We start from the raw sequence: 13,321 nt of genomic DNA, 5'->3' as shown, positions 1-13,321 counted from the left end.
GTGATGTAATTTATAAATATTTCTTAAAAATTTTCATAATTTTATCTTCTAAGGTATTATTTCAAGGTTGGACTTAGAACTTTTGAATGTTTCAATAAGTTTTATAGCCATTAATATTAGTAAATTAAATAATGCTAGCAAAAGCCCAAACCAAAATCAAATCAATACTAATGCTAACAAAGACATTCAATTCAATACTTCAAATGGGAATGTATTGAATATCTATTTTTTCTTTTTAAATAAAAATGCATAACCTATTTTTATTTTTTCTTTAGCGTTTAGTCATGTAATTAATACTCCCTTATTAGTCTACTTATTTTAGCATGACTTAGTACTTTTAGATTATGTTTATTTTTATTATGGCTTTTTAATTAGCAATATTTATATTACATAATTTTATTGTCTTTATTGTTGAATATTTTAGGATAATGCCATGACATATCTCATATTTTGTATGAAAAATACTTTATATAGTTATATCTTACTATGATTAAAGAAATGTTTTGAGCACAAGTTATATGTTTTGTGCTACGAAAATTTTACCCGAAAAAACCCGAAAAACCGAGATTGAAAAACCCGAGTTTTATTAGTTTGGTTTGGTCTTTAAATTTAATAACCTGACACAATTGGTTTGATTTGGTAATTGCAAAATCCGAACCAATCCGACATATGTACACCCCTAATAATAAGTTATTGAAGTTAGCTATAAACATTGGGTGCTAGTAAATATTTTCTGCTTGCCGACAAATGAGAAATAATTTGCTCTCACTAACATGGGCGGAGGTAGAAGTTTAGATACGAGTTTCAGACCTATGTTGGAGAGACATGCAGAGGATATCGCTAATTGAATATTTAGTACAACATAATAACGGTTTTACGTCCCACATAAATTATGAATTCAACTCAGAAAAAGCTATGATTATTTAGCCTATTTTTCCTTATCACCTCCTACCCCTTTCCTAATAAAAAACTGTCTTTTGTTCCTTTCTTTCCCTAAGGAATCAACACCGGTTCCCTATTTATCCTAACACGACTTGTACCATCGGAATTTGATATAATTCTAACATTATCTAAGAGATGATTAAAATAAAAATAAATATGATTTTGATTTTCAATTTTTATTTATAGATAAAGATGGACGAATCATCAAATGAATCAGCTGCGGTGTTCAAAAATATAAATATTTTTTTACGAGAATTTTGGTGATCGACAAACATTAAATGGGGGGAATTAATTTCTGTTACTATGGGCGAAAGTAATGTCTAGTCTTTAAACTTCATATTACTTTATTCAATTGAATATTATTATATGGTTTTTAATATTTAAAAAATTACTTAAAATACTCCCTGAATCTCCGATTTGCTAGCGTTTTTAACTCAAATATATTTTTATTTTTGAAAAAGTTTCATTCACCAATCAAACACGTAAAATATTTTTCATGAATAATGACTTCCTCTAACCATTCTTACTCATTTACAAATGGGAAATTTACATTAGAAAATAGAAATAGAGAGGAATAGTTCCTGTCAACGTAATGGTTTTTGGTCCCTACCCTATTTATCTCCATCAATTTCCTAAAAAAAGAAAAATATTTTTTTTCTTTTCTTATCTGTCTCTCCTCTTAATATATGACAGACATTGTGTGGTGTATAAAGCATTGTACACATTTCTTTTTGACCTTTGGGTATTAAGGGTGTGAAAGAGCATTTTCTTGAATAAATTGTGATAAAATGACAATTGTTTATATGTAGAAAGAAGGATATTTCGTTATCCAAGTGGGCTTCTGGCTATTTCTCCTCGTTCAATTTAATGGAGGAGAAAGAAAACGACCAAACAGAAACCAAATTGGCTTAATTTATTTTTAACGTTAACTTTCAATCCAAAATATTTTATCTGTCTAACTCGTCCATGATAAAAACGTGTTCAGTAGCGGTTATAGATTATTAGCTGCGAGTTTGATTGAATGTAGTATTTTGATACGGGATATATATATATATACTAGTCTCTATGAACGTGCTTTGCACGTTATTCTTAGACAATCATTACAAACAATGATATTATGTAATATTATTTTTAATTCCATTAAATTTATTTTATGAAGTACAAAAATGTTATTAGATCACATCCACTTAATACCTCTTTAAACTTGATGTCTTGGTACATTTCTTTATTCTTCTTACCCATTTGGAAAAATATGTCATGACAAATAATTTAACAGTAGGATTGATCGATCATATAATTTATTGATTGTCATTATAAATATAAACATATTGAAAATATTTACTAAATATATATAATTTTAAAACTACCAGTCATTTTTTGGCTTGAGAAGTCAAGTTTTGACGAGAAAGGCACGTGCGATAACTTATTGGTCCATCAAGTTTCACATAAATTATAAAGGGAAAGAATTATACACATCAAAGATAAGATCTCATAATTTTTCGATCTCATTATAAATGATTATATAACAACGATCTAGTTGCTCATACTATTCCTCTCATCTTCTCTTAGTTAGGTACTAAGAACACAACTTTATATTTAAATTTTTTATATGTGTATCTCTATCTTATTATAATGGTAGCAACTGGGGATTTTTTTTTTTAATTTAGTTTCTTTTATATGAGTGATTCACATAATTAAAAAGTAAGTGTAACTGTATTGAGATATTGATCAACTCTTTAATCCTTTAAAAAATATTTTAATTTGGATGAAATGATGATTAACTGATAATTAGGATTTCAAGTAAACTAACCTTTTTTTATAATTAATGAATCCAAATCCCACACAAACTGGGAAAGAATAATTGGACGAAGTATATTGTCATCCAAGAAGAAGACTATTGTGCGAAGCATTTGTTGCAAGAAAAAGTAGGCAAAAAAACTCTGGATAAAGAGAAAGAATTTTTAGGCTTTTTTATTTCTTGGTGTTTTCTTTTAGTTTGTATATTGCATTGTGTAAAATATCAGATAGGAGGGTAAAATATTGTATTGTTGGTGCGGGAGGATGAATCCAAAATCAATTTGGATAGGAGTATTTCACATTCACACTTTTTCCTTTTTGCTCGGTAGGTGCAATTTAAATCGGAAAAAAATTTCAATCTGATTTACAATTATATTCTTAAATTAAACATATATTTAAGGTTATAAAAATCAATCAATGTTTCGGGGATATTTTAGTCGTTCGATATTTAGCCTAAAGTATTCGTATTTAAAATAATATATATATATATATATATATATATATATATATATATATATATATATATATATATATATATATATATATATATTATTTTGTGTCTCATACAACTTACACTAGTTGTATGAGACTCTTTTTGTCTCACAAATTTGTGGACCCCAATTCTTACACTTCTGGATCCATAGAAATCTGGGTCCACAAAACTGTGAGACAAAAAAGTTACCTTATACAACTAGTGTCAGTTGTATGAGACACAAAATAAAATTTTCCATAGATAGATAGAGAGAGAGACACTAGTAAAATCTTAAGAAATAAAAAAACATATATCAGTAGCTGAAGCATCCCGCGGTCACGCAAGTTCCGAGGAAAGGCTGCTAAGGGAGTGTGATGTAGACAGCCTTGCATCAGGCATCAATGACTGATTTCATAACTCGAACTCATGACCTTTAGATTACACGGAGACAACTTGACCGTTGCTCCTAGGCTCCCTTTCATATTGTGAAAATTACTAGTAAAATTTTAAGAAATAAAGAAAGACATTTGACACATATATCTAAAATTTCTGAAACATTTAATTTTAAACATGTCATGAAATGGTTTATAGCTATAAGAGTATGTCATTACAATAAAATCTAACGCTTTAAAAATAAATAATTTCTAAATGTCAAAAAATCATTTTTTCCCTTCTAAACATACATAACAAAGAACAAGTGTTAGGGTCCATCTAAAACAGTCTCTCTATCTTCATAAGGCAGGACCGTAGGAATAATATTTGCGTACATATTATTCTCTCCAAATCTCACTTTGAGATTACAATAGATATGTTGTTGTACATTAAAAAAGAACAAGTGTTATATAAAATGGAATAAAATAAAGACTTAACTTGATATTATAACAATTTGATTGGAACCTATCATTTAAATCTTATGTTGGCTCCTAAATAACTTGAGCCTCACAACTCCAAATGAGGAGTTAATTTTTCAGTACAAAACAAAATGATTGCCACTTATCAACTAAGCCAACACTTTATATATCTTTGCTGCTGGCTACACTCTTAGCCTTAACAAATGGAACCAACAGAGGCCACTTACAATGGCAATGGTGACACCCAAATAATCAGTTGGTTCGAAGAATCCGCCGAGAACGTCGCCGCTATTCAGCGGCAGACGCTTCGCCGGATTCTTGAACTCAACCATGGTGTTGAATATCTCAAGAAATGGCTTGGAAATATTAAACTTCAAGATATAATGAATGAAAATGCATTGGAATCAGTCTTTGCCACTTTGGTCCCTCTTGCTTCTCATGCAGATTTTGAGCCTTATATTCAGAGAATTGCTGATGGTGAAACAGCTCCTCTTATTACTCAACAACCAATCACAACTCTGTCCTTAAGGTGAAGTTCTTGTATTCTTGAGCTACATTTTTCTCTAATTTTGACATGATGTGCCATTACTTATTTGATGCTTTGACACGGAGCATATATTTACACATGAAAAAATACAAAAATATTACAAATGTTATGTTTTTAACTCATAATTTAGAAAGTGCAGCGAGTTCAATAGTAAAAATTTTTAAGGTTGAATCCGTTAAGTTTAAATCTTGAAGCCTCCTTTTAATGTATAGAAGTTAATTTTTATGATTACTCTTTTCTTTTTTCTTATTGGAGTGGCAGTTAAGAAGCATCCTTTTGGCAATAAAATAGTTTATATGGAAAAGATAATGTATCATAGTTAAACCTTTCCATAACAGCCTTATTTATTTCTGACTTCTTTTTGCTGTTATAGTGAAGTGCTGTTATAAAGAATATATATTAGTATTACATAGTATAAAAATTGGTTCGATAAAAAATTTGGCTTTTATAGTGAATGATTACTACATAACGGTGCGGTTATAGGGAGGTCTAACTGTATATGCGTAATTAGTTGTTCAAAGTACTTTCTAGAGATATTTATTTCATGATAGATTTAAACAAGGGAGACAAATTACTAGTTCTTACAAAAGAACAAATGATTAAAGCTAGTTTTAAATTTCTTCCAATGATGTTTTCTTCTTCTTCTTTATATAATATTGGATTGAGATGAGCTTAAGTGGAACGACATGGGGAATAATGACTCATATATCCGATCCCAACTTGCATAATATTGAGGCTTAGTTGTTGTTGCTGATGTTTTCTTATTTTGCTGCATTCAGTTCTGGAACCACAGATGGAAGACAGAAATTTGTGCCATTTACTCACCATAGCTCCCAAACCACTCTTCAGATTTTCAAGTTAGCAGCAGCTTACAGATCAAGGTATGGCTAAAAATCTTGAAAATATTCAAACTTTCTCTATCTTGGAGTTAGAAGGGGAGCCTTGGAGGAACGGTCAAGTTGTCTCCGTGTGACCTATAAGTCATGAGTTCTAGCTCCTGGAATCAAGCCACTGCCACTGATGCTTGCATCCGGGTAGGCTGCTTACATTACACCCCTTGGGGTGCGGCCCTTCCCCGGACCCTGCGTAAACGCGCGATGCTTTGTGCACTGGATTACCCTTTCTCTGTTTTGCTGTATTTTCATTAGAATCTGAAAATCTTACAAGTTTCCTCTGTTTGCATGGTGGGGTAATAAACAGGATTTATTCAATAAGAGGAGGAGGAAAAGTTCTTGAATTCATATATAGCAGCAAACAATATAAAACAAAAGGAGGACTAATAGCAGGAACAGCCACAACTCATTATTATGCTAGTAAAGAATTCAAGATTAAACAGCAAGACACAAAGTCTTTTACTTGCAGCCCGGAGGAAGTCATTTCAAGTGGAGATTATAAACAATCTACATATTGTCACCTCCTTCTTGGCTTGTATTTTTCTGAGGAAGTGGAATTTGTGACCTCAACTTTTGCATATAGCATTGTTCAAGCATTCAGATCATTTGAAGAGCTGTGGAAGGAATTATGTCATGATATTAGGGAAGGCACTCTTAGCTCAAGAATCAACATAACCAAAGTCCGAAAAGCCGTCTTAGGTAAGGTTAAGCTGTTAGAAAGAGTATACCTTTTATCTATGTTGCTCAGATCCTCCAAAAATTTTCGGATGCACATAGGATCCTCCAAAAATGCCAATGGGCGTGTGCCGGATCTTCCAAAAGTTCCGATATGCGTGCGAAGACATTTCTTGATGATCTGAGCAACATAGCTTTTAATTACTTTATTATGTCTTCAATACGCATGTACATGCCTTACTCTTTTCTCTTGGGCCTAGCACGCAATTTGGCCAGTGAGACATTTTGGAAACAACGTCTTTGCCCTTTCAGTGTAGGGATGAGTCTATGTACATCTACCCTCCCCAAATCCTACTTGTGAGAAATCACTGGGTTTGTTGTTGCTGTTGTTGGGTGTCAGTGAGACGTGAACTCAATACCTCTATATGTTCTGATATCATGGTGAAGTGTGTTACCATCTCGTCTAAAATTTAAACTTTTAGAGAGGGTACGTTTTTAATTATTTGATTATGTCTTCAACAGGTATCACTTTGCCTAATCCAGAGTTGGCTTCAAGAATTGAATCAATTTGTGAGGAAGTAGAAAAGGAAGATTGGTTTAGCATAATTCCAAGATTATGGCCAACTGCTAAATATGTTTACTCAATAATGACTGGCTCAATGCAACCATATTTAACAAAACTGAGGCATTATGCTGGGAAATTGCCTTTGGTAAGTGCTGATTATGGGTCCACAGAGAGTTGGATTGGAGTAAATGTGGAACCTTCATCTCCACCAGAGAAAGTTACTTTTGCAGTTATACCCACTTTTGCTTACTTTGAATTCATACCACTACATAGAACCAAGTCACAAAATTGCAATAATAGCCAAGATGCCAATCTAGCCACTGATGACTTCATTGAAGATGACCCTGTTCCCTTATCTAAAGTCAAGATTGGACAAGAGTATGAGATCGTCCTCACCACTTTTACAGGTAATAAAATAACTCAAATTTTATAGTGCTCCTTTTTCCATGTCAATGTCATGTAAATATCTCTATGCTTACCTGCCTTTTGTTAAGTGCCCACTTAGGGTCGCTTGGTTTGAATATGGCTTATGCCGGGATAAGTTATGCTGGAATTAAAGACGGATCCAGGATTTTAGATTATGGGTTCCTACAAAAATCTCGAGTTAATATATAATACTAACTGGATGAACGAACTGAGTTCCAAGTTAAATATTTTTATACATTTAATGAATTTTTCAATACAAATACAACTTCTAGACAAAAGCTACTGGGTTCACGGGTACCTGTAGCTATTGAACTGAATCCGCCCCTGGCTGGGATTAGTTACCTGGTATTGTTTTTTATCCACTGTTTGGTACGTTGTATTAAAAATGACAATTGCATAGTTTCTAAGAAGAAGGTATAAGTTATCCCGACACTAATTACCCCACCTTCTACGAGGTATAAGTTATCCCGATACTAATTTTAATCCCGGAATAACACACCAGATTTGCTAACCAAACAAAGTATTAAGGTGATATTAAATTTTTGTAACAGCACTATACCTTCTTATACCTCATACCAAATGACCCCTTAGGAATTTATTACACGCAAATATCTTTTGAGTGATCTGATAGTGTAATTTTTCTTTTATATTGTCAGTGATTATAAGCTAAAAAATATTTTAATTTAGTTTAACATGTTGTAGTGGTTATTATCTACTGTAGTTTCTAGCTAAGTTACTTTTTAATCTTACTTATCAAAGGATATTTATATGTAGTAATATCTCAAGTGACCTAATAGTGAAAATCTTTTATAATTAAGGGTGGAGCTAGAGAATAGTTACGGGTTTGAACGAACCTAGTAATTTTTGCTTAAAATTTGTATTTGGGGGTAAAAAAATCATTAATTATGTATAAATATTCAATCGCGAACTCAATAACTAAAATAACTTCTGAGTTCAGTGACAAGTTTAGAATCCATAAACTTCAAATCCTGGTTCTGTTTCTAATAAAGCCCGTCATAGACTCTAAACTAGACTACATCAAGCACTATGCATCAATTATTTGTACTGAATTTCGACAGCAAGCCTATCATCCAGTTATATATAAACATGGGGTGTCTGCGATTCCAAGAACAAGGGATTATCTTGTCTTTTTCACACTGCAAAATCATTTTATAAAAAAGAAAAATTGGAAGTAAATTCTAACTAAAAGTTATATTCTGCCAGATTAAGTTTAGACTTTACAATGGAATATCTTGGTTAGGTTGCATATTTTGTGTTAGAGTTTGTTTTTATTTTTCTTTTTTTTGTCTACTTGCAGTGTTTACCTTTTGAGTTTTTAATTTCTATAGATTACTAGTGTAAAAGAACTTTTATTGAGTCGTCGAAAGATAATTACATGTAATCGTTCACAGTAAATGAAATTCGTAAAAAAGAAATCGGGCAAGTAATATTTTACAACATATTAAAATACGCTGATTGTGTATAACTTATTTCAAGTGTCAACATATATAAGTTAAATTCTTCTATTTTGACTAATTGAACCGCTATTTGCAGGTCTTTATCGGTATAGACTGGGTGATGTAGTAGAAGTAGTCGGTTTTCACAAGAACACCCCCAGACTCAACTTCATAAGCAGGAGAAAGCTGATACTAACAGTAAACATCGATAAAAACACCGAAAAAGACCTCCAGTTAGTGGTGGAGAGAGGTTCGCAGATCCTAAGTAAATCAAAAGCTGAGCTAGTTGATTTCACAAGTCATGCAAATGTAGCAAAAAGGCCAGGCCATTATGTGATTTATTGGGAAATCAAAGGAGAAGTTGAAGATAAAGTTTTAGGAGAATGTTGTAGGGAAATGGATGCTTCATTTGTGGATCATGGATATGTTGTATCAAGAAAAACAAATTCAATTGGACCATTGGAACTTTGCATTGTGGAGAGAGGTACATTTAAGAAGATTTTGGAACATTTCATAGGAAATGGAGCAGCATTAAGCCAGTTTAAAACTCCTAGATGTACTAGCAACCAAGTTCTATTAAGAATTCTTAATGTATGTACCATTAAAAGGTTTTATAGCACAGCCTATGGTTTATAAAAATGTTTGTATTGAACGTGATACAATCAGACTTTTCTATAATAACATCTCTATATAACAACCACTATAAAAGTCAAATTTTTCTCAAAATTGGTTTTTATGGTATGTTATAATATATGCCTTCTATAACAACGAGCATCCAAAAAATATCGGAACAAACGAAATTGCTATAAAGAGGATTGACTCATATAGCAATATTTTTTTTAAATTATCAATAGAAACATAATATTGCAACTTGATAGAGTAAGATGCGCTTTATTACAAAACTGCCATTAGAAATATAATATTGCAACTTCATTAGAATACGTGTGGTACTTTATTACAAGACATTTCTATAGCTATAAGAGCATGTTATTAAGCGAAAAACAAGAGATATCAATATAATTGGACATCTTGACAGGATGTCATTGACAGATACAACAACAACAACAACAACAACAACAACAACCACCACCTAGTAGAATTTCACTAGTGAGGTTTGGGGACGGTAGTGTGTATGCAGACCTTACTCTTACCCCGAAGGAGTAGAGAGACTGTTTTCGAAAGACCCTCGATTCAAGAAGATAAAAAGACAAAAGGGAACAATATCAGTACCACCACAAAAATCATAGGAAAAATAGAAACAACATGAAATCCAAAAGATAGATGCAAAACAAAAGCGATAGCTAGTAAATAGGCCTCACACTATGAAAAACGAAATAGTAAGACACAACACTGTCACTAGATATCTTAGACAAAAACCCTACCAGACTAGCTATCTTAACAGATACAGTTGAATAAATTTGGACTTCTTGTACATTGACTATACTAAGTTTGTACCTCTTGCTATAATTTGTAGTGAATGTGTTGGCCCAAGTGAAGGTTAGTTTTGAAGATTGACAAAGGAAGCTCAGAAATGAACCAGGTCCATCCCTCGGGCTCATAAAAACGGGCAGATTCGAGCATGTGTGATGCACGTGAAGGAGATAAGCTTAACTTGCTGTATTTAATATCTCCTGATTGAAAAGGTTGTATAATTGATAAGGAGAATGAGTCCTTACTCAAAGAGAACATCATCCAAGATAGGGAAGGAGTTAGAAGTTAAAATCAACTAGAACTCTTCCACCAAGGAAGAGTTGCATCAGAACTCTAGTTATTTCTTCATCTACTAACTCTATAAATTATAGGATGTTCTCACATTACGTGTGTTGCACAAAAATGCAGAAGTTAAACGTGAATTGAGAGCAAAATAACAAGGCTTTTTGCAAGCAGTTCGTGTGTGATTCAAGTGTACAAACCTGAAGCTACATGAACCAGATTGAAGAACCAGCTCCATAAAGAGTTTTATGTATCTTTATTTATTTCTAGTTCAATTGTAGTAGGGGTTTTATATTGTACCTTTCAACTTTATCTAGAGGCAATTGTAATAGGTACTTAGAGTAATCAAGTTAGAGTTAACTTGAAGTTGTCGTAATATTGAGGATGTGTGCTACAACGGGATTAGAGTTAGTCCTAGGTTTACAGAAGAGTTTTTGTAAATGCAGTTTTTGTCTCTGTGATTTAAGTGGAGAGTTTGGAAAAATCCTACTGGAAAGTAGGTAGTGGGTTTTTACCTTTTGAGCCAGGTGTTTTCCACGTAAAAATCTCTGTGTTCTTTAATTTCTGTACTTATTATTCCGCAATAGTTGTAGTTGGAATACCTAGAAGAACTAGGTCTTTCCATAATCAGTTTAAGCAAAATTTGTCACCACACAAATCACCCCCCCCCTTGTATGGTATTGAAGTATAAAACATCAATTGGTATCAGAGAGGGTTATCCTTGAAGAGGCTAACATCTTAGGAACAGATCAAGATGAGTGCACCTCCTGGAAACTAGGAAGGACAATCCAGTGATAGGTCTCCACTCTTTAATGGCCAGTACTACTCTTGGTAGAAAAACAAGATGAGAGATCACATCATGGGATAAGACTATGAGCTATGGGACATTGTCACTGATGGTCCCCTGGCTACCATAAAGAAGAATGCTGAAGGAGTAGATGTGCCAAAAACAAGAGCTGACTACAATGCTGTAGACTTGAGGAAATGGGAAAAGAATGCTAAGGCCAAGAAATGGCTTGTGTGTGGACTTGGTCCAGGCGAGTATAGTAGAATTCAAAGTTGTACCACTACTAAGGAAATCTGGGACACTTTGCAAGTGGCTTATGAAGGAACACCTCAAGTGAAGAGGTCCAGAGGAATACTGTTGTATTCTCAATATGAGAATTTCACCATGAAGGAAGGGGAAACCATCCAAGAGATGTATACAAGGTTCACCACACTGAAAAATGAACTTAAGTCTCTTGGAAGGGTTATACTTGAAGAAGACAAGTTGAGAAGATTTTGACAAGGGTTCTACCAGTCTCTTGGGAAAGCAAAATCACTGCTATTCAGGAATCAAAGAACATTGCCACTCTTAAGTTGGATGAGCTAATTGGAAATCTCACTGCCTATGAACTTAGAAGGCAAACTATGAAGCTGGATCCACCCAAGAAGGAAATGATCCTAGCATTCAGATCACTGAAGGTGCTGATCTAGAGGAGGATGAAATGACCATGATCACAAAGGACTTCAAGAAGTTCCTAATGAAAGGAAAAGGTCCTTCAAGAAATGGAAGCTACAGCAAACCAAGGGTTTCTGAAAAACAAACCAATGAGGGGTGGTGTTATAAGTGTGGGAAGAATGATCACCACATCAAAAACTGTCCTCAATGGAAAACTGAATGGAAGAAGGAAAGAGCTGAACGGAGGAACATGAAGAAGGAATAGGTTCAACCTAAGAAGAACAAAGGATCAACAAAGGCTATGGTTGCTTCCTGGGGAGAAAGCTAAGATGAGGACTCAAAGGGTGAAGATGGATATGAACAAGCACTTATGGCAATTAGAGAGTCCGATAAGGAATCTGAGGTAAGTATAATTCGTCTCAAAGACAAGATTAAATTTTTGTCTAAAAAAGGCTATCTGAGTTACTCCTGGATTTTATTGATGAATCTGAGGATCTAAACAATGAAAAGGAACAATTGTCTAAGGAGTGTGTGATTTTCAAAGCTAAGTGAAAAAATCTGAAACTTAGGACTAGTGAAAGTGAAAGTAAAAATGCTAAGTTAAAAAACCAGGTTCATGAACTTGACACAACTATCCGAGAGCTTAGATCTGAAAATCTAAAATTAAAATTAGGAACTGGTAAAAAGAAAGTTGATCACACACAACTCACATTAGAAGAAAACCTAGGAAAAATGAAAGACGAGTTGTACAAAAGAGATGAGCAGATAAGAGTCCTTAAGGAGGATCTAAATAAGGTTAAGCATGAGCTAGACAGAACCTGTAAATGGAACAGGTCCTCCGATGCACTTTCATGGCTACACGAACACCATAGCAGCAACAAGAGGGGACTTGGCTACGGGATCCCTGCACCTAAGTGGGATCCCAAAAGCAAGTACCTCACACTTCCTGAGAACAAAATTTGCACATACTGTGGTAAAATTGGTCACTATAAAAGTGAATGTATTGCAAAAGAAAAGGCAAGTCAAAAGAATAAAGAATTTGTTCAAGGGAAAAATAGGCTGGCAGGTTGGGCTAAAAAGAATCTGATTCACCCATTTACCTATAGAAAGGGACCCAAACTAGTTTGGGTTCCTAAGAATAAACACTGATTTCCTTTTGCGGGTCCAAGTGAAGGGGAGCAACCAAATATGGTACATGGATAGTGGCTGCTCAAAGCATATGACAGGAAGCAAGAACCAGTTCCTTTCACTTGAGGACCTCAAAGGATGTAATATCTCCTTTGAAAATGGGAAGAAAGATAAGATCATTGGGGTTGGAAAGGTAGATAAGACTGATTCTCACTCTATTGAGAATGTCTACTTGATAGATGGCCTAAAGTACAGTCTAACCAGTATATCACAATTATGTGATAGAGGTAACTTGGTAGCATTCACCTCTACTAAATGTTTTGTGATAAATCTTACCACTGACAAGATTGTTTTGCAGGAAAAAAGAGTAAAAAATATTTACATTGTAGATTTGTCCACACTTTCAGAAAATGA

At 33.6% G+C, this 13,321-nt stretch overlaps 1 protein-coding gene across 1 annotated transcript; it reads left to right on the top strand.

Annotated features, from left to right (window-relative positions):
* The first annotated feature begins 4,149 nt into the window (after window positions 1-4,149).
* Window positions 4,150-9,285, top strand: LOC107759051 (indole-3-acetic acid-amido synthetase GH3.10). Its single transcript, XM_016576919.2, has 5 exons — window positions 4,150-4,591; window positions 5,389-5,490; window positions 5,810-6,201; window positions 6,700-7,149; window positions 8,723-9,285. Exons 1-5 carry the CDS (start codon window positions 4,266-4,268, stop codon window positions 9,259-9,261), a joined length of 1,809 nt encoding a protein of 602 aa, XP_016432405.1. The 5' UTR covers window positions 4,150-4,265; the 3' UTR covers window positions 9,262-9,285.
* The last annotated feature ends 4,036 nt before the right edge of the window (window positions 9,286-13,321 follow it).

This window comes from Nicotiana tabacum, chromosome 1 (assembly GCF_000715075.1).
Source record: "Nicotiana tabacum cultivar K326 chromosome 1, ASM71507v2, whole genome shotgun sequence".
Taxonomy (NCBI): domain Eukaryota; kingdom Viridiplantae; phylum Streptophyta; class Magnoliopsida; order Solanales; family Solanaceae; genus Nicotiana; species Nicotiana tabacum.
The sequence above is the reverse complement of the archived record's forward strand: the minus strand, read 5'-3'. Positions and strand labels throughout refer to the sequence as shown.